Source organism: Tupaia chinensis, unplaced genomic scaffold (genome assembly GCF_000334495.1).
Source record: "Tupaia chinensis unplaced genomic scaffold, TupChi_1.0 Scaffold145148_1, whole genome shotgun sequence".
Lineage (NCBI taxonomy): Eukaryota > Metazoa > Chordata > Mammalia > Scandentia > Tupaiidae > Tupaia > Tupaia belangeri.
The window spans coordinates 286,294-305,272 of record NW_006205008.1 but is presented as its reverse complement, the minus strand read 5'-3'; the positions used below and the strand labels follow the sequence as shown (position 1 = coordinate 305,272).

Sequence of the window (18,979 nt, the reverse complement as noted above, 5' to 3'; positions counted from 1 at the left end):
TCCAGTGCCTTAACCACTACACCACCAGCTGGCCCCAGCCTTTTTGTTTATTTAATTGTAAATCTGAAGTCATATTCTCAATTCATCATGGCTGTAGAAAAATATTTGTGCAGTCCATTCCTAATTCCTCGTTGCTGTTTACTACAGTCTCTGTATATATTTCTTAAGTTGGTTTGTTTGTTTCATGAGTAAGAAAGAGAGAGACAGCACCCCCAACAGAGTCCCAGCCTCAGCCAGCACAGGCCATGGGCACACACATGACTAGTGTACTTAGGGAGGTCTCTAGATGAGAACTGGGAACCATCCCATGTGGTCAGCCTTGATGAGTGCCATGTTTTACTGCCATGTCACCTGCCAGCTCCTTCATGACATTAGTATCAGTGATGGAGGGAAGGTGGTGGGTAGGTAGGAAAGAAGTCCCTGAACATCCATGGCATGGCATTTCCGGGCCCCAGCGTGGGCGTGCATGCAGTCTTGCCTGCTTCCATGCATCTGAGTTAAAGACTTCGAGGGTAGCTCTGCGTACCATGGACAGGTCTTTCTTCCCCAGGCTTGGGAAGGGATGTGTGCTCGCTGAGCGTGGCAGTGTGGGTTCTGTGAACCAGACAAATAAGAGCATGTACCCTAGACTCTTCCAGATGGTTCCTGGCAGGTCTGACATTTTGTCAGCCCCTCTGGCCTCTCTCTCTTTACCCACAGATACACCACAGGGACACCGGCACTTGATACTGAAGCATGCTTCTGAACTGCTCAGGAACGCAGTTGAGGGTCAGACTCACAGGTGAGCAGACAGTGACCGAGCCCAGGCCTACCGCACATGTAGTCCCTGTGGTCCCCGTCTAACTTTGAGCTGGCCTGGTAGCCGAAGGCGTCAGTGTCTGAGGCTGTCACCAAGCAGGTGAGCAGCCTTGCTGAGGGAGAAATGGAGGAAGCATGGAGCTGCGGGTCGTTGTGTCCAGGTTGGAAGGCCGCCATGTAAATCCTGAACAGATACTGCCTATGTAATGCCTGGCTTTGGACTTGGAAATGTCCAAGCATGACAGTGAGTGAAGAGATCCTAGAAGCAGCAGTGCCACATCCTAGGAGCCCTAGCCACGCAGAACGCAAAGCTCATGCGCGTCTTCTTGGGACCTCACCTCTAGGGAAGCAAGTTCTAAACCTCTCCTGTACTCTAGGATGGAACGTTACGTTTGTTTTTCCTCCTCTTTCATAAAATATTTTTCTAAAAGTAGAACATCTATTCTAACATAAATTAATTTGGAATGTTATAGTATTATTCAAGTACCCTCTTACAGGCATCAGCTTCCCAAACGCGTTCCCACGTAGGCTTTGCTGAGGTCCCCGTAGCGCCGTGCTGGCTTCCTCTGAGCCTCGCTGTGTCTATAGCCTGTGAGTGATGTGGTACTGTCTCTGCTAACCTCGTTCCTTTTGCCACTCTTCCCTCCTGGCATTCCATAATCTCATCCCTGAGCCAACACAGCTCATGGGGGTGCACATGACTACGGGCAAGAGCAACACGCTACTGCATAATCTCTCTTAACGGTCAAAACAGACTGGAACCTCGTGTCTTCTCAGAAAGGAAGTAGCTCATTTATACCTGCATGTCACCTCCCACCCCTTCATCACAGGGTGGAGGTCTCCCTCGGGGCACCCAGGAAGCCTCCTTCCCTGTTCTGGGACTGCCTTTGTGGCCAGGAGGCCGCGCTCTACAGCACCCAGCTGTGCAGCCCTGCAGAAGGCAGGAAGGCCCCGCTCAGTCTCACCCTGTACCGCTCCTGCTGGTCTCAGGCCATGGTCTTTCTTCCTCAAAGTCAGTCCTCACCCAAGGGACCTGGATGTCAAGACCGAAACTGAGTCCTCAGAGTACATGGGAGTATTGAGAGACATGCTCTGAGCATCCTGGGATGGGTTCATAGCAGTGTTCAGCCAGGTTTCCTGAGCCTGACCTGCCTTCCATGCAGGTAGTCCATCTGTGGGTAGGTGTGATTTAATCCAGCCGTTTGCACACACTGCGCTTGCTTTAGGAACCAGAAGAAAGCAGAAATCTGGCCCCTAGCTGCCATGTGCTTTGGCTCTGTTCCAGGTCCCATGGGGGTGCCTTCGAGACCTGGTTTTTGTTCGTGCACTTCGGGGGATGGGCAGAGATGGTGGCCGAGCAGTTGCTGGTGTCAGGCGCTGAGCCTCCTGAAGCCCTGCTGTGGCTCTTGGCATTCTACTACAGCCCGTGTGACGGGAGCCTGCAGCGAGCACGCACCATGGTGAGTGGCCGCCACTGCCTGTGCCGCGAGGGCTCTTGGGAAGCTGAGAAGCTCCCATAGGAGGGCTCGGGGGTGGGCTTGACTGCAGCAGCCCCGGGCACCTCAGCTGGGCGCTCAGAGCATGCGCTGTCATAAAGCGTAGAAGTCCCCTTGGACGAGTGGATGGGAGCGGGGCTTGTGGCAGAGACCTCCTCCTGTCTCTGCAGAACTGACCAGAGATAAGACGCTACCTCTCTATTGTGGACATGCCAAGGAGAGGAGGCGCTGTTGTCCTGGAGATCATTCGACCTGTTCTTGCTCAGCTGCTCTGTACACCCTCATTTACAGGCGCATTTGGCCCTAGGGTCTCTGTCCTCTGGGGATGCTACACACAGGTCGACAGGCCTCTTTTTTTTAAGTGTATTTTCTCGACAGGGAAGAGAGGCAGAGAAAGAGGCATCCCCGACAGGGTCTTAATGCTAGAATCCCTCCCAGCCCAGCCCTCCCTATTTCATGGCCAGACACATGCTCAGAGTACCCAGCAAGGTCTTCCCACATGGGTCAGCCTCCCAGAATGTCACATTTGACTGCTGTGCCTCCATCCAGCCCCTCATGGCGGGGAGCCGTCCCACAGCAGACCCTGGCTCGGAGGCTGAGATCCTCGGTCTTTCGTCAGCAGCTGAGCCGGGCTGCTCCCGTCCTAAGTTACTGTTTTCTTGGACCATTCAATAGACCCTCACATTAAGTAGACCTCTTATTAAGTAATCACGTGAGATTAACCACTTTGCTTCTGAAAAAGGACTTGGTCATTTCCTAAATCACAGAGCAGCTAAGTGTAGGCCTAGGTAGCTAACTGTCGGCGGCGAAGACAGTTGTTGTCTTATGTGGAATACAATAATTACAGGAAGCAATGCTTTGATGAAAGGCTTTGGCACCTCCCTTGTGAACATTTATTTGTTGGTTTTTAAAACTTCAACTACCGGTGCTTTTTTTCTGATTTTAATAATTAAAGGGAACAGGTTTCATTACGTATAAAGCAGTATTCCTATTTGCTTTGTATTTTCTGTCGTTCGGAAAACCCAGACTAGTACAGATGTCTGTGTATTTTATTTGTTTAAAGGACTGCATGGCAGGGGAAAGAAAAGGAATTTTAGATTTTAAAAAGTTGAGATTTAATTATAATTTCTTTTCGATCAAAAGTAAAATAAAGCATTTTCTTTAGAAATTATAATCACATATGTATTTGAGGATTAATAGCTAATTAAAAAGAAAGTCTTCTATTTCTTGCCCTTAAAATATCACATTTCTCTAATGAAATCCTAGTTTATGTTTTCATGTTCTTTTTTTTTCTTCAGGTCTTTGCCATGAATACTTTCCAGCACATGCGCTCACTGGGTAGCCGTCTTGCTGGCGATGGCAGTCAGTGCTTCTGTTGGTGATCCCAGCCCTTCTTCCCTGGTGCCTGACCTGAGGCATCAGTGTCAGTGTGTGCTCCATCAGGGGAGGGAGTTCTCTTTTTTTTTTTTTTTGAGAGAGAGATTTTTGCTATAGGGCACGTGTGCTCGCCAGAAAGACAGAGAGAGACAGGGAGACAGAAAGCAAGAAATCCCCCCCCAGGGGGGCTGGCCATGCTGCAGTCCCTTCTCCTCCATTCTGCTTTCGGGATCTTGGGCACGCACGCACACATGCATGGCGTGAGTTAACACCACCGGGTCCAGGACTCAAACCATGGTCGACTACATGGGAGTCCAGCGACATAGCCATTACGTCAACTGCTCATCTCAGGGAGTTCTCATTTAACTAATAATATATACTTCTCACCCCACTGGGTTTTGTGAGCTTTAATACCTTGATGTTCTGTTGGGAGATTTGAGAAACTAACCATGAACTGTTGGTTGTAGAAAAAAGCATTGTTATCCTGAGATTTGATTAAGCTCAAGTGTCTATGCCTTTGCTTTATTTAAAAGACACAATTAAGGGACCAGCAGTTAGCGTAATGGCTATGTCGCTGGACTCCCACGTAGTCAACCACGGTTCGCATCCTGGACCCGGTGGCTTAAAACTCACACCAGGTGCGTGTGCGTGCGTGCCCAAGGTCCTGAGAGGAGAATGGAAGAGAAGGGATTGTGGCGTGGCCATCCCCCCTGGGGGGTGATTTCTCGCTTTCTGTCTCTCTGTCTCTCTCTGTCTCTCTCTGTCTGTCTAGCGAGCACACATGCCCTATAGCAAAAACCTCTCCAAAAATAAAAAGACACAATTAAATCCCATTCATTGCTTGCCCTATGGTGTGCTCTGGCTGGAATCGCTGCCTCTGCTGTGCTTGTACCTTGAGGTGTGAGAACAAGGGCAGAGTCTGGCCTGTCCCAGCCTGCTAGCTAGGTCATCTCCCTTAAAAAAATTTTTTTTTAAAAGAGATTTAAGTCTCTTTCATTCCTTCTTTCATGAGATAGAGACAGAGAGAGAAAGAGACAAGCAACCTCTACAGGGTCTCATGCTGCAACACGCCCCCACCCCCATGCCTTTCAGCTAGCCAGGGTCACTAGCATGCATGCCTGGTACAGTCTGATCCAGGAACTGAACCCCAGTCTTCCAGCACTGCAGAGCACTGTGCTACCACTGTGCCACAATGGCAAGGCCTGTCACCATTCACTGACTTAGATCATGGTAAAACGAAGCAAAACAAAATCTGTGCCTATATGTGAAGTAGGCAGGGGTTCATGTTCTTTAACTCTGCCAATGAATTATCCCGAGGAATAATTCATTCATCCGTACAAAGATTTACGTGTATGTATATTCGCCATAGCATTGTTTAAAATCGCAAAAGTTGGAAATGGCTAAACTTTCAAGAGTAAGGCCATATTAGCTAAATAAATTGTGGTGTAGCCTAAGCATGGAATAGCATTCTACCATGAGATATTATTTGGTTGTTGGGAAGGGGATGACACATTTTTGCATAGAAAAACATGTCACGACTTTTCTGACAACCCAGTGTGTTCTTGAAGAACATGGTCTGTAGATACGGTTAAATAGCTGATAGTACATCGCAAACAGAAAAATGTAAAATGTAAAACATTGTGTATGGGGACGGTGGCACAGCAGTAAAACGTGACACTCTGCAAGGCGGACCCACATGGGAAGTTGCTGGTTTGTGTCCAGAGACCCCCTGAGTGCTCCAGGCACATGTGCCATCATCCAGAGTGGGCATGGGTCTGGGCATCGGAGCACTGTCGGGGTGCTGTCTCTTTTTCCATCTCTCTCACTCATGAAATGAATAAAACTTTTTAAAAAATTAAGTTTATGCGTGGTATGCTCTCAATGCATAGAAAAAGGTATAAGTTATCAAGACTGAGTCTGAGGCTGGCAGGTGGCGTGGTGGTAAAGGGCGCTGGACTCCTACTTGGCCAATTGCAGTTCGAGTCCCAAACCTGGCAGCCTGGTTTCTCACTTTCTCTCTCTCTCACTGTCCCTCTATAGTCAAATTAAAAATACATACATACATACATACATATATACATACATACATATATACAAAACACTGAGTCTAGTTACTAACACTGAGTCTCTTTGGATACTAGAGTTAGAGATCATTTTTCTTTTTCTCTTTTAAAATTTTTCATAGTGAACATATATAAATTGTTCTAATATAAGATTAAAAAATACTTGAAAAAGAAAAGAAATCTTGGATCTTTCTCCTGAAAAACAAAAAGCATTTACAGTTGCTGACATGTCAGTGAAGCTTATGGATATGGAAGGCATTTGAAGGAAAAGACATTCTGAGACAAAATGGAAAAGAAAAATATGGAGTCTTAGGGTATGATGGGCAAGGGTGTATTGACTATTGATAAAGAAGCAACGGGCCATAAAGGCATTGCTCCTGCGTACACCCTGCATTTCTGTAGATGTGTTTAGATGCCAGAGCAGTCATGGGCATCAGACATGGGCAGGCTGGGCCCAGCTGGGAGAAGCGAGGTGGCAGAGTGGCCTGTCCTGCTGGAACGCCGCCATTCTCCCTGGAGGGCCCCATGGTGCAGCTTCTCACGGTCTCATCTGGTACTCAGAAGAGCTCATACAACACTCCTAGTGTGCCTGGGTTTATTTCAGATTTCATTGAATGAGGCCTGAATTTCCAGGGAGGAAACCGATTCTCACAAATCCATAAAATCGGTCATGGGAATTCTCAGAATAGGCCTAAGTATTCTTTCAAAAATGATGGAAGAGAGCTGCTCGAATTCCATGTGGCATTTTGGATCATGGCTTTTAGTTCATGCTTTATTTTCCAAGTCCCAACGTGGTGTACCATTCTTTTAGCAAGCAGTAGTCCCAGCATGAAATAAATATTTGTATGCAAAAACAACCCACAGGCCTAAAACAATTACTATTATTATATGGATTCCACAGGCTTGTGACCTCTGCTTGAGCTTTAAACATGTATGAACAGACTGTTCTAGTATCCGAAACAAAACAAGTATGTGTGTGTGTATGTGTGTGTGTCCCCCAAGATAGCAAAAGGCGGAGGCAAAACCTGCATTCTTATCACAACACTGGCTCAGCGGAGGTCCGACTGCTTGGGCTTTAATCGATTTGTGGCTATGATAGTGAGGCCAGTCTTCAAGGGGCCTTTTGTTCTTTTTCCCACAGTATAAAAATCTGACTACATTCTACTGAGGACTTTTCTCCATTTCCTTTCCTACAAAAAAAAAAAAAAAAAGGGTCAGTTCCTGGCATGGCGCCCTGGCTGCTTGGTGAGCAAGACGAAAGAAAGTCAAGAAATTTCCATTACACCCGTGTGGGCCTGCCTGGAGCCGTGTTTAAATTCAGCTGTGCTGTGTTGTCTGCCCTCCCTCTCTCAGGCGCCAGTCCTCTCCTCTTTATGGGGTTTGCTTGAAAGCACCAAGTAGGTCCTAGAAGCGTGTATGTGCCGACTGTGCCCTAATCTTTTCCCCTTTGAAATTATACTGCTAGGTAGAGGTGAAGACAGTGCTTGGCCATCTCCTGAAGCTGTCCCAAAGTGCTACCTTCTCAGCCAGGGATCTGCAGGCAGCAGCTGAAGAAAGCGGAGATGGAAACCTCAGACCACCTGCATTTTACCAGCTGATCAGGCACCTCCTCCTCAGTTTCCTGCTCTGGGCCCCTGGAGGTCACACAGTCGCCTGGGAAGCCATCACCCTTGTAAGTCTCCCCTTTTTCTAGCATCCACCTTCTGACATTCCAGAGGAAAGGTGGGTCTGATGGTCTGGACCTTTGAGGAGTATGTATACAAGATATTACCCCAATACAGCTGGGGTGGAGCCCAGAGCCTGCCCGCTGCAACACCTACATGTCATAGAAGAGAACACAGCTCAGAGAAAGGAGGTGGCACCTCCCGGGTCACATAGCTTGCTGCCAGGGCCCATAGGCAAAGCCGGGTTCTCCCTCCCATGGATAGCCATGTGTCACATAATGAGAGGGATAAGCTTTGAGAAATGCACCATTGGGTGACTCTGTCATTGTGTGGACATCATACAGTGCACTTACACAGCCTAGATGGGGTAGCCTGCTACACACCGGAGCTGTAGGTGTGGACACTGCCGCCATTGTGCATGTGGGCGTTGTCAGCCAAGCGTCGTCGCGTGCTGTGTGCCCACTGGTTCCATTGCAGTGCACTGCTCTCTTCTTCTGCACAAAAAAAAAGTAAGGTTCAGTGAGAGCATGCTCATGAAGTAACCACATGCTGCTCACTGCAGCAGGTCAAAGAATTTTAATTAAAAATAAGATTAGTTAATTACAAAGAAATCTTTCCTGAAGCCCAGCTGACATGAAGAGTAAAGAATGGTCTCAGTTAAAAGTGAGCACCATTGGGAACCAGAATTTAACGTAATGGCTATGTTGCTGGACTCCCACGTAGTCGACTGCGGTTCACGTCCCGGACCCGGTGGCTTAGAACTCACGCCGGGTGCGTGTGCGTGCGTGCCCAAGATCCCGGGAGGAGAATGGAGGAGAAGGGATTGTGGCGTGACCATACTCCCTGGGGGGTGATTTCTCGCTTTCTGTCTGTCTCTCTCTGTGTGTCTGGCGAGTGCACGCGCCCTATAGCAAAAACCTCTCAAAAAAAATAAAAAGCGAGCACCATTGATGCCGTTAGACTTGATGAGTTCTTGGATATGACACCACATAGGTGACAAGAGAAAAAATAGGTCAATTGGACTCTTAGAAAATTAAAACATTTCATGCATCAAAAGACACTATTAAGAAAGTGAAAAGTCAGGTCACTCCTCCAGGATAAGAGGAAATATTTGCAAGCAATATCTGTGATAAGAGCTTAGTTTCCAGAATATGTAAAGAATTTTTTTATAACTCAATAACAAAAGGACAACCCAATTGAAAAATGGACAAAAAGGACTTGAACAGACATTTGTCCAGATAAGAGGTACAGAAGACCAGTGAGCACATGAATCCTTGCTCGGTATCACTAGCCACTGGTAAAAAACAAAGCCATGAGGTTCATTTCACACCTGTTAGGATGACTACCCCCCCAAAAAAGGAAAGTAAATGAAGATATAAAGAAATTGGAACACTCATACATTTCCAGCTGGAAACATTTAAGTGGTAAACTACTGTGGAAAAGAGTCTGACAGTTCGTCAGAAAGTCCGCATAAGGTAGAATTACCATACAATGCTGCAGTTCTCCTAGGTGTATGTGCAGAAGGACTGACAGCAGGGGCTCAGGCAGACATTTGTAAAGCAGATTGTACGCAGCCAGCACTGTTCACAGCAGCCCAGATGCCCATCCATGGATGAGGAGATAAAAATAACGTGTTATGCAATGACACACCACCCAGTCTCAGAAAGGAAGGAGGTAATGTACAAGCTATAGCACAAATGAACCTTGGAGATACTTTGCTTAGAAGAAAAGTTCCTAGTAAGAAACAAAGACAAATACTGCAGGATTCCACTTTTATGGAGTACCTAGAATAGCTAGATTCAGAGAGAGACAAAGTAGACTAGAGCGTACCAGGGGCTGGTGTTTAATGAGTAGAGTTTCTATTTGGGATGATGAAAGAATTCTGAAGATGAATGGCAGTGATGGCTGTCCATCATGGACGTACTTCATGCGAATGAATCATAAAAATAGGTAAAATAGCAGATTTTACTTGATGTTTACTTAATTAGGTTGTCGGGAAAGTCTTGACATATTTTTTCCATGCAAAAATGTGTCATGACTTTCCCAACCATCCAGTGTCACAATTTAAGAAAATACTCAGAAGAAACAAAAGAGCACTACTGGGCGTTTTCTTTTTTCTTTGCACTTTTCATCACCACATAATAAACATACAGAAAGCAAACACCTTGGTAGGCTTTTCAGTTCTCACAGAGAGTTCTCCCATTCCAGGGGGACTCAGAAGTGAGATGTACACATATTTTTTATTTATAGGTTTTTATTGTTTTACATTATCATATGTTGCAATTCTCCCACCCCACCAAGGTGTAGAATGTTTCTTTTATAGTTGCCGGGGCACGTGCATTTGCCGGAGAGAGAAAGCACTCATTTTTTCGGGTTTTTTTAGAGAGATTTTTTTGCTATAGGGCACGTGCACTTGCTAGAGAGACAGAGAGAGACAGAAAGTGAGAAGTCACCGCCCAGGGGTGCAATCCCTTCTTCTCCATTCTCCTCTCTGGATTTTGGGCATGCACACATATACACAAGATATGAGTTTTAAGCTGCCATGTCCAGTACTTGAACCATGGTCAACTATGTGGGAGTCCAGCAACATAACCATTATGACATCTGTGGGTTCCCACTTTGATGGATTTTTACAAACACAAAATTTATCCATGCTTCTGGCAACCATATCAAGAAAGGAATATTGCCAGCACCCAGAGGCCCTTCCTGTTTCCTTCCAGGGCAGGGTCTGCTTGAATGTGAGTGATGTGAAGAAAGTCCTAGTGGCAAGTGACCCAACTTGCCAAGAGCCTCAAGACTAGCACCATGAGGTCGTCCCCAACCCTGTCAGCACAGTTGGTGTGGAGCAGGTGCAGAGTGCCTTTCCTGTGCTCGTGTTTTGGCCTAGACAGACTTCCTGGGTGCCTGCAGGGCAGCCAGAGCAGAGGAGGACTTGACTGTCACACATACCGGGTGCCACCTGAGGCCCAGCTCCCACACACTGAGAATTCTCAGGACTGTTGTGTCCTTCTATAAAATGCACACTTGTCAGGCCAGCAGGTGGTCTGGTGGTTAAGGCGGCTGATTCCCACATGGCTAGCTACACAGTTTGACTCACCTTGAAAAACACATGTACATGTGTGCCTAAAATCCTGACAGGAGAAATGGAGCAGAAAAGACTGTGGTGTGACTGTCCCCCATGAGGGCAGGGTGCTTTCTTTCCTTTTCTCTCTGTCTCTTGCTGGAGAGCACATGCGTCCGCTAGCAAATTTTTTTTAGAAATCATAAAATGCACTTACATGCAACAACATGGATGAACACTATGCCAATGAAATAAGCCAGACACAAAAGGAATTCTGCATAACCTCAATTATATGTGGAATCCAGAAAATTGAACTCAGAAACAGTGTAGAAGGCTGGTCATCGGGCTGTGGGCCCGCAGGGTGGGGGATATTGGCCAAAGGGTACAATCAAGCAATTATAAGATGAATGATTTCTAGAGACCTAACATACAGCATGGTGATTATAGTTACTCATAATAGTGTACACTTAAAACTTGTTGCTCAACCTTAAGTATTTTCACCAAAAATAAACAAACAAACAAACAAACAAACAAACATGTGAGGTGATAGATGGATGTGTTAATTAGCTTAACCGTGGTAATTTCACACTGCATATGTACAGCACTGTCACAGGCTGGCCCCATAGCAGTGTGGGGGAGCCAACCCCTCATGACTGCTGTTTGAGTCCTGGCTCCAGTGGCTTGGAAACAACACTGGGCACGTGTGTGTGCATGCCCAAGGTCCTGATGGGATGGAGACATGGAGGGAAAAGGACCGCAGCATGGCCATGCCCCATTGAGGAGCGCTCTCTCTCTCTCCGGCAAATGCACGTGCCCCGGCAACTATAAAAGAAACATTCTACACCTTGGTGGGGTGGGGGAATTGCAACATATGACAATGTAAAACAATAAAAACCTATAAAAAAAATGTGTACACCTCACTTCTGAGTCCACCTGGAATGGGAGAACTCTCCGTAAGTGAGAACTGAAAAATGCACGAGAACTTGGTATCAGTCAGCCTTGCTTCTGGTCAGGTATGACTCAGAAGAGCTGCTCTTGAGCTTTGACCCCAGCCAGACGGTCAAGGTCAACATCAATAGGGGTAAGTCATGTTGAGTAAGTCATACCCTTGATAAATGTGATCGAAGGCACTTTAATGTTGTGGTCTTCCTCTTTAAAATCACATCTAATTATGAGAAAAGCATCAGACAAATCTCAATTGGGGGACATTAAACAAAATAGTGGCCAGCACTCCTCAAGACTGTCAAGGTCATCAAAACAAGAAAGGACGGAGAAATTGTCACAGCCACGAGGAGGCTAAGGAGAACCAGCGAGGAAATGGAGCAGGTGTCCCAGATGGATTTGGAAACAGAACAACAGAGAAGGCCGAGGACATCAGAATAGTGTCTGGATCCGGTCGACGTGCCGGTATTGGTTCACTGTCTGTGACAGACATATCAGAGTAAGGTCAAACGCTGACATAAGGGGAGGCAGGTCAGTGGGGCAGAGAGGAGCTCCACCATCCGTACAGCAACACCATAAATCTAAAACTACTAGGATGAAAAGTCATTTCAAAAAGTCAACAGCAGGTACTTTTGACTCCTGAAAGTGTTCAGGGCATTTTTGTTGCTTGACCTTTGACCCCCTGCTCCTGCCTTCGACATCTGTGGGTGCAGCCTCAACCCTGCCGCTGGGGCAGGGACGATTCCAACTCAGCACTTCCTCCCTGAGCCCGCACACTCCTGCTCATCCCATCCTGGCATCCTGCCGGGGGGAGCTTCAGTGGCCTGGCCCTGCCCATAGGGTGTGAAGGAAGGTAACCTAGAGAAAGCTTCTCACAGACAGGAGGTCTCTGTCCACACCAAGGAAGCAGTCCACTCCCAGACTGGACCACCCTCGAGTCTCAGCCACAGAGAGGCCATTGTGAAGAAGGCACATGCCGTGAGGGTCGTGTTTGCTTGTGACGCCAGGCAGCTCATTTCCACAAAAAGCCCAATCCCAGCAAGAGGTCAGCATTGCTAACCCAAACCTGAGACTTCAGGAGCACAGGAAACCCCGGTGCTTTGTCATTACGTTGTGTGAGTCCAGCTGCAAAGGACACAGGAGAAACTTGCTGAAGGACAGAATGCCAGCATTTCTCTTCATGCACCAGCTTCTTACTAGGTAGGTGCCAGCCGGGCACGTGGGAGCCCATTTGGCGAAATGCCCCCTGGTGCTGTCCCTTCGGACGTTTCACACTTGACCTTATTAAGACATCAGCCTTCATTAAGATGACCACGATGGCAGGCGGAAGGCACCCGCCTGGTGCAGCCTTCACGTGACAGATGGAAGGACTCCTCTACACTCAGCCCCAAACCCTCACTGGGCTTTTCCCCGCCACCACCACCTCCTCTCTGCTGGAGCACCTGGAGAGAGCCCTAAGCTGGGTCTACGTGGCCTGGGAGCAGGTGGTGGCCAGCTGGTGGGTTTGGCAGGACGCCTTTTCCTTCCAGAGCTCAAGGTCCCGGCCCGGGCCCTGGTGCATTTTTAGTGTGAACCTCCAGGGCTCCCTCAAAGCCACCTCTTGGACCTGGGCCCAGAATCCCGCTGTGGAGGTCTATGCCAACTGCACAGTCCTTGTGCCCGTCAGAGCTGACACCTGTGATGGGGCCTGTCAGGGTGAGGAGCCCACCCAGCTTCTAGGACGATGTGCTGGCTCTGTACCCTCCGTCCTCACCTGTCTGCTGGGCGACCTCCCCCTGGCTCCCTGCACCTCGGGCCCTGCTGCACTCTGACCTCAGCTCTGCCCGCTCCCCTCTCCTAGGGTTGCTGTGACCACACACTGGCTCCCAGGAGTTCACTCCTTGGCGCCCGGATAAGGGAAGGGCAGAGCAGTGGCTTGTTAGGAGGCCTCAGTCCCCGGGCTCGTCCTTACCTGGCTTCCATCCTGTCCTGGATTCACATTTGTCTCTGCCTCCTCTCCTCTCTTCTTTTGCTGGGCCACAGCAACAGCAGACAGCTATTCCGAGTCTGCAGTCTAGAGCTCAGCTCCAGGCCGGCCCTGCTGGAGGAAGCACAGCGGTTATGCTCTGGGCCAGGAATCCGGGCTCCACGTGGCCCCCTGGGATTCCAGTCCTGCAGGACCTACTGGCAGGGGCTGCCCAGATCCTGACAGGATGGAGTACTGGAGGAAGGAGGACTACAGTGTGACCCCAAGCTGCTGTGACTAAAGGAATGGTTTCATTGAACTCAAAATGAATTTAAGCCACTGTGCAGGCCCTGGAGGCAGCCTTCCCCCACGTGAGTTCTAGGCAGTCAGTTCACTACGAAGGCATCTAAGGGAGGCCCACATCTTCTTCCAAGGTCACAGATGCGTCTGACGACGATCATCTATAGCATCATGTGGCCGTGACTTCTGAGTGGCAGTGGAGCAAGAGCGTCAACGTAGAAACCAGAGGCTTCAAAATTTTATGAAAATGCATATTATGAAAAACTGCATGGGTTTTGAAATTTTTGCACCAAAATACATGAACTTTAATTGCATTTTTTTCCACAAACTTCTCAAAGTCCCGCGTACTTAGCTCTGCATCCCATGCTGCCACTCACGTGGCATATGTAGTGTTTCCCTCTACTGATCGTCAGAGGTGGGAACCCAGGATGGACTGGGAGACCTTAAGTACTAAAATCAAGCTAGTCCTGGGAAAACCAGGTGTGACCCTACCAGAAAGGCCTGGTCTGGAGGGTGGGAGGATGCTGTCCTGAGCTGCTCTGGCTAGTTAAATATTTGTGGATTTTATAGACGCTGACACAAACAAATGAGTGTGTAGATCACTCTTTCAAAAACTTGGAGCTTTTTAAATGCTGCCATGCCTTTAAAAAATCACAATAAATTCCTTGCATTGCTACTTGTGAGATTCACACCCCTTCCTTTTTTCTCAACTGAAATTCTTTTTTAAAAAAATCCGGGCACCAGCACGGACAAGTAAAAATGCCCTGAGGCTACATTTAGCAGGAGTAACAATGCCCGTTTCCTGCTTCCCTCTCAAGAATCAGGTGTTAAAACCTTAGATGCCTATTGAAAAAAGCAAGCGGGCCAGTGTTGCTAGCCCAGGAATGCTATATATAAGGTTGTTCGTGTGAAAACAGGTGGCATTTTCCAATTCTCATATTAGTGTGAGCCTTTTGCAGAAAGTCAAGCCATAGCATGCTCGTTTGCCTTTGTTCCTGGCAAGCAATCCCACAGCCGGGACTGGCGCACCGGGAACCGCATCCGCTCTGAGCTGCGCCTGTTTGGAGCCTTTGTGCGTCTAAGGCTGTTCACAGCAGAACCTCCAGGAGATGCAGTGCGGGTGGACATTAGGAAATGGTTCCGCTCAGCATGAAGCCAGCCTCTGAGAACAGACTTGCTTTGCTAATCACCTTGCAAACAAGACTGAGCCTCCTGTGGTGCTTTTCCTTCTGCCTATAGGAATGCTGGACAGGGTACCTTCTAGGGACAGGTTGTCCACTGCACAGAGCTGAGTCTGTGTGCAAAGTGCATGTACTCACCAGAGAGACAGAGACAGAGAGATAGAAAACGAAAAATCACCCTCCTGGAGGGACAGCCATGCCACAGTCCCTTCTCCTCCATTCTCCTCTTGGAGTCTTGGGCACACATACATACACCCTTGGCGTGAGTTTTAAGCCTCCCGGTCAGAGACTCAAACTCACTACATGGGAGTCCAGCGATGTAACCATTATGCCATCTGTTGCAAAGGGTTTTAATTTGCCTTTTCTCTGTCCTCACTGCAGATGGCTCACACGGATGACATAGCCCATGAGATTATCGGCTTTCTTGACCAGACTTTGTACAGATGGAATCACCTTGGCATCAATGCCCCTGGGTCAGAGAGACTGGCCAGAGAGCTCCTCACAGAGCTGTGTGCCCGTGTCCAGCAAGAAACAGACCACAGGGCCTCCACGTCCAGGGGATCGGGTTCACAGAGGCCACGGGACAGCTGTTGAGACGCCTTCTTAAGGCCACGTGTTGTGGAGAAAAGGCCCTTTCTGAGCTGTGAGAATGAGTCGTACACATCTGAGGAAGATCTGGAAGTACATATTTTACAGATGTGAGGATAGTGCCGAGGCCCAGACTCAGATTTAATCATTGTGCTTTCAGCATTTCCTCCACCTGCTCAACCCAGGATGTCAGAGGGTTACTAAAGGAAAGGTCAGGCGAGAGTGATTGTTCCCCTCTTACCCATATCAGGCCAAGGTGCACTAATACTTGAATGATTCAAGAGTCTTTGGACCAAGAAATTTATCATGAATCACTAAGAAATTTAGAGAGTAACTTGGCATTTTTCCACAGATCTACTTTTGAGGAGTCAGGTGATTGTTATTTCTTTAAATCCACGGGAATCTGAGATAACACCACACTATCTGGTGTTCCTAAAAGAATTCTTCATCCAGAACAGTAAGGGTCCCTCCATTTTCTCTGTGTCCTCCACCCTGTCCAATCAAGCTGAGGGAGGCAGAGCACACTGAAGTCTAGTGGCAAATGGTGACCACGGACATCAGCGTTGGGGCTGTGGGTCCAGCCCTGCCTGAAGATCTGGTTAACAGTGAAGGAAGCAGCGCCTCCTAGCAGCGCTAGCTCACTCACTCACCTCTTCCATGCGCAAGAGAGATGGACAGCACCCCAACTTGATGCTGTGACTCACCCCCACTTCAGCTCGCCCTGGGCCACAGCCACACACCACCTGGGGTACTCAGCGAGGTCTCTGGTTGTGAGTCCATCTTCACAGTAGTCCATTTTACTACTGCGCCACCACCTAGCCCAGCCTGCTCTTTTTGCTTTGTATTCACTAACTACTGCCTACCATCAGGGTGCTCCTGCTACAGCAAGACAGCTGACAGGTGAGGGGCGTGTTCTGGAAATATTCAATGAGATTATCATTGCAGGTGTCTTCTTAAATCAAATGGGAATTGGACACCTAATAAAGAATTGGTAACCTCAAGGTTAATATTTAGTTTGTGTCAGTTGAGGTTATTTTTTTCCTTTTAGATTTATTATGTGATTATGCATTTTGTGTACCTTGTGTTTGTCAGATGACTCAAGACTCTACCATGTCCATTTTCATTTATGCTTTAGTAGTCTCTGAATTTTAGCTTCCATTTGAGGTATGAATAGTTTTGCTGGTTTAGAGGTGAACCTCTAGGGGAAATTGTTTCTGTACATAGCAGTGCTAAGGGACCCATCTGAAAGAAGATCTGGGAAATTCCAAGAACTTTTGACCTGAGCCTTTCTTCCGAGGAATGTGAGTGTGAAAGGTGAGCCGCTGAAACACTTTGATTGCGAATACTATCCGCGTCATCACCTCCCTGTGAAGATGCTTTGTCAGAGGTACAGTAGTTGAAAAGGAGTATTGGCGTCACCAGGAGGTGAGGATGTTTCTCCTTTTTTGGCTGAACCAGAGGTTGTGGTTCCACCACAGAAATGTGACCAGTGCCTGTGGACGTGATAAAAGGGGCTCAGTCTGGGTAGCAGCGAGTCACCACTAGAGAGGACCACCAAAAATCAGCCAGCGAAAAGTCCCTCACATGCTAGTGTGAGCATGTTTCCTAGCGTTGTCCAGCCCTATCCAGCCCTTCTTGTCTCTCACAGCAAACAATATGAACAACATGGTTAACCATCTCCAATTGTTTAAGCTACATTTCTAGAAGACTTCTTCCTATTCTGACCTGACCACCTCCTGTTCATAGTCTCTCCCAGTTCCTCTGCAACATTCCCAATTTCTGTGCTTTGGACATTTGAGTGGGCAGTGGACCTAGAACACCCTAAACTGCAGGGACACTGGTCTTCATCCTGAGGAAGCCCCAGATGGCTCCTATGTTAGGAGTGAACCCTCCCTTGTCTGTGAAGACTTTCATCAAGGGGAAACCAGGCACTTGTTTGCTGATTTTATTTTTCCCTCTTGCCCCTTCCCACTCTAATAAAGGTGCTGACAAGGGGAGAAATCCTCGAAGGTCAGAAACAAAGGAAAGTGGCACCCAGCTGACGTGAGCAGCTCCAAAACCTCCCAGCAGGCCCTGGTTGGCTGCTCTGTCCTTCCACACTTCGGTGAAGCAGCAGAGGAAGGGTGAGGAGTGATGCTCCCCCAGTAAACCACAGGAGGCAGATACCTGCTTCCTTGGCCAGCAAAGGCAAAGAATCATTTAGTAAATTCTATTTCTAAGTCAGGACATGTGGATTCTTACAGTTTTTTGAAAAAAGTTCAAAATAGAGTCCAGCTCTGGTGAAAATACAAGGCATGTAACATATGAGCAGTGAAGGCCGTTGAGCCACATACCCTCCTAGGACATGAGCACTGAGCCCCGAGGTAGGCCTCAGGTGCCAAGGCTGGGACTGGAGTTACTTTCCACCACAGTGTGTGTACAACAGGGATGTCTTCAGCGTCAGCTCACAGAACATCCAACTGTGAGTGGCGTAAGCAAGAAAGATATCTGGTGGTCTCAGGCACAGAAAACCCAGAAAGCTGGTTGAGTCATCTAGTTAGCAACCTCATGGCTTAGAGGTGACCTCACTTGAAGTTTCTGAACTGACAAGAACAAGTTCTTCAAGTATCACTTGAAGTGACAGTGCAAGAAAGCTGTCACACCCAAGCCCTTCTGACAACATCCATGACAATGGAAAGAACGGCAGGCCCTCCCTGCCCACACCTCACCTTCCCCACTTCATTGGCAGAACCAGCCTAAAGGATGGGCGGGGTGCTGCCTGTGGGCTCACACACAGGGCAGGTTTGTCAGGATGCTGATGAGGGCTGAGTGTCAGGGCCCTTTGCTGCTGGCCCGTCTAAAACCAGCACTTAGTGAATCACATGCTGTCAAGTCTGTGACACTAATTTTATTATATTTTTTAAATTATTATTATTATTTTTAAAGGAGTTGTGGGGCACATGTGCTCATGAGAGAGAGAGAGAGAAAAAGAACATAAAGCAAGCTGCCAGGTCTGGGACTCAAACCACAGTCAGCCATGTGGGAGTCCAGCACCTTAACCACCATATCACCTGCTGGCCCCTGTGACACTAGTTGAATCACACCTGTGAAGATGGCAGGTGTCTGCACACTCCTGCTGCTCTTCCTCCATGGGGGGCTGTGTGGTGATATCTGTGGGTACAACAGGGGAGGGATGATATCAGCACAATGTAGAACTGGAGGGTAACAGGTTGGAGGCTGGTTTAGCTTAGGTCTGTGAGGTGTTTTTATGTGGTTCAGTGTCATTTTAGAGCTAGTCAAGTTATTGTCACTGCCCTGGTGAAGGAACACTCCAAGAATGCAACCACTGCCTGATGTCAGCTCAGCTGACTGAGGACTGTGCCATGGCAGAGCCTGGCCATGTTGAATGTCACTCAAGGTGCCTGGGGGTGGTTGCGGGGGAGAGGCAAGGAGAGGTGGGAGGGATCCCAGGCTCTGTCCGGAAGGAATGGAAAGGTTTCCAGAGGTTCAACAACTGTGAATTGTATTGAATTTTATGTTACCAATAGCAAGCTGTGAGGCCATGGGGAATTTTTCTAAACTCTG

The 18,979-nt window shown here is 48.0% G+C and overlaps 1 protein-coding gene across 1 annotated transcript in view; it reads left to right on the top strand.

Moving 5' to 3' along the window:
- FANCC (FA complementation group C) overlaps nt 1-16,428 on the top strand; it is a 293,240-nt gene extending 276,812 nt beyond the window's left edge. The window contains exons 13-15 of the mRNA XM_014583931.2: nt 2,084-2,258; nt 7,200-7,406; nt 15,209-16,428. Of these exons, the coding sequence (XP_014439417.1) occupies nt 2,084-2,258; nt 7,200-7,406; nt 15,209-15,421 (595 nt within the window). The 3' untranslated portion in view covers nt 15,422-16,428. The remainder of the gene's footprint in view (nt 1-2,083; nt 2,259-7,199; nt 7,407-15,208) is intronic.
- Nucleotides 16,429-18,979: the final 2,551 nt, after the last annotated feature.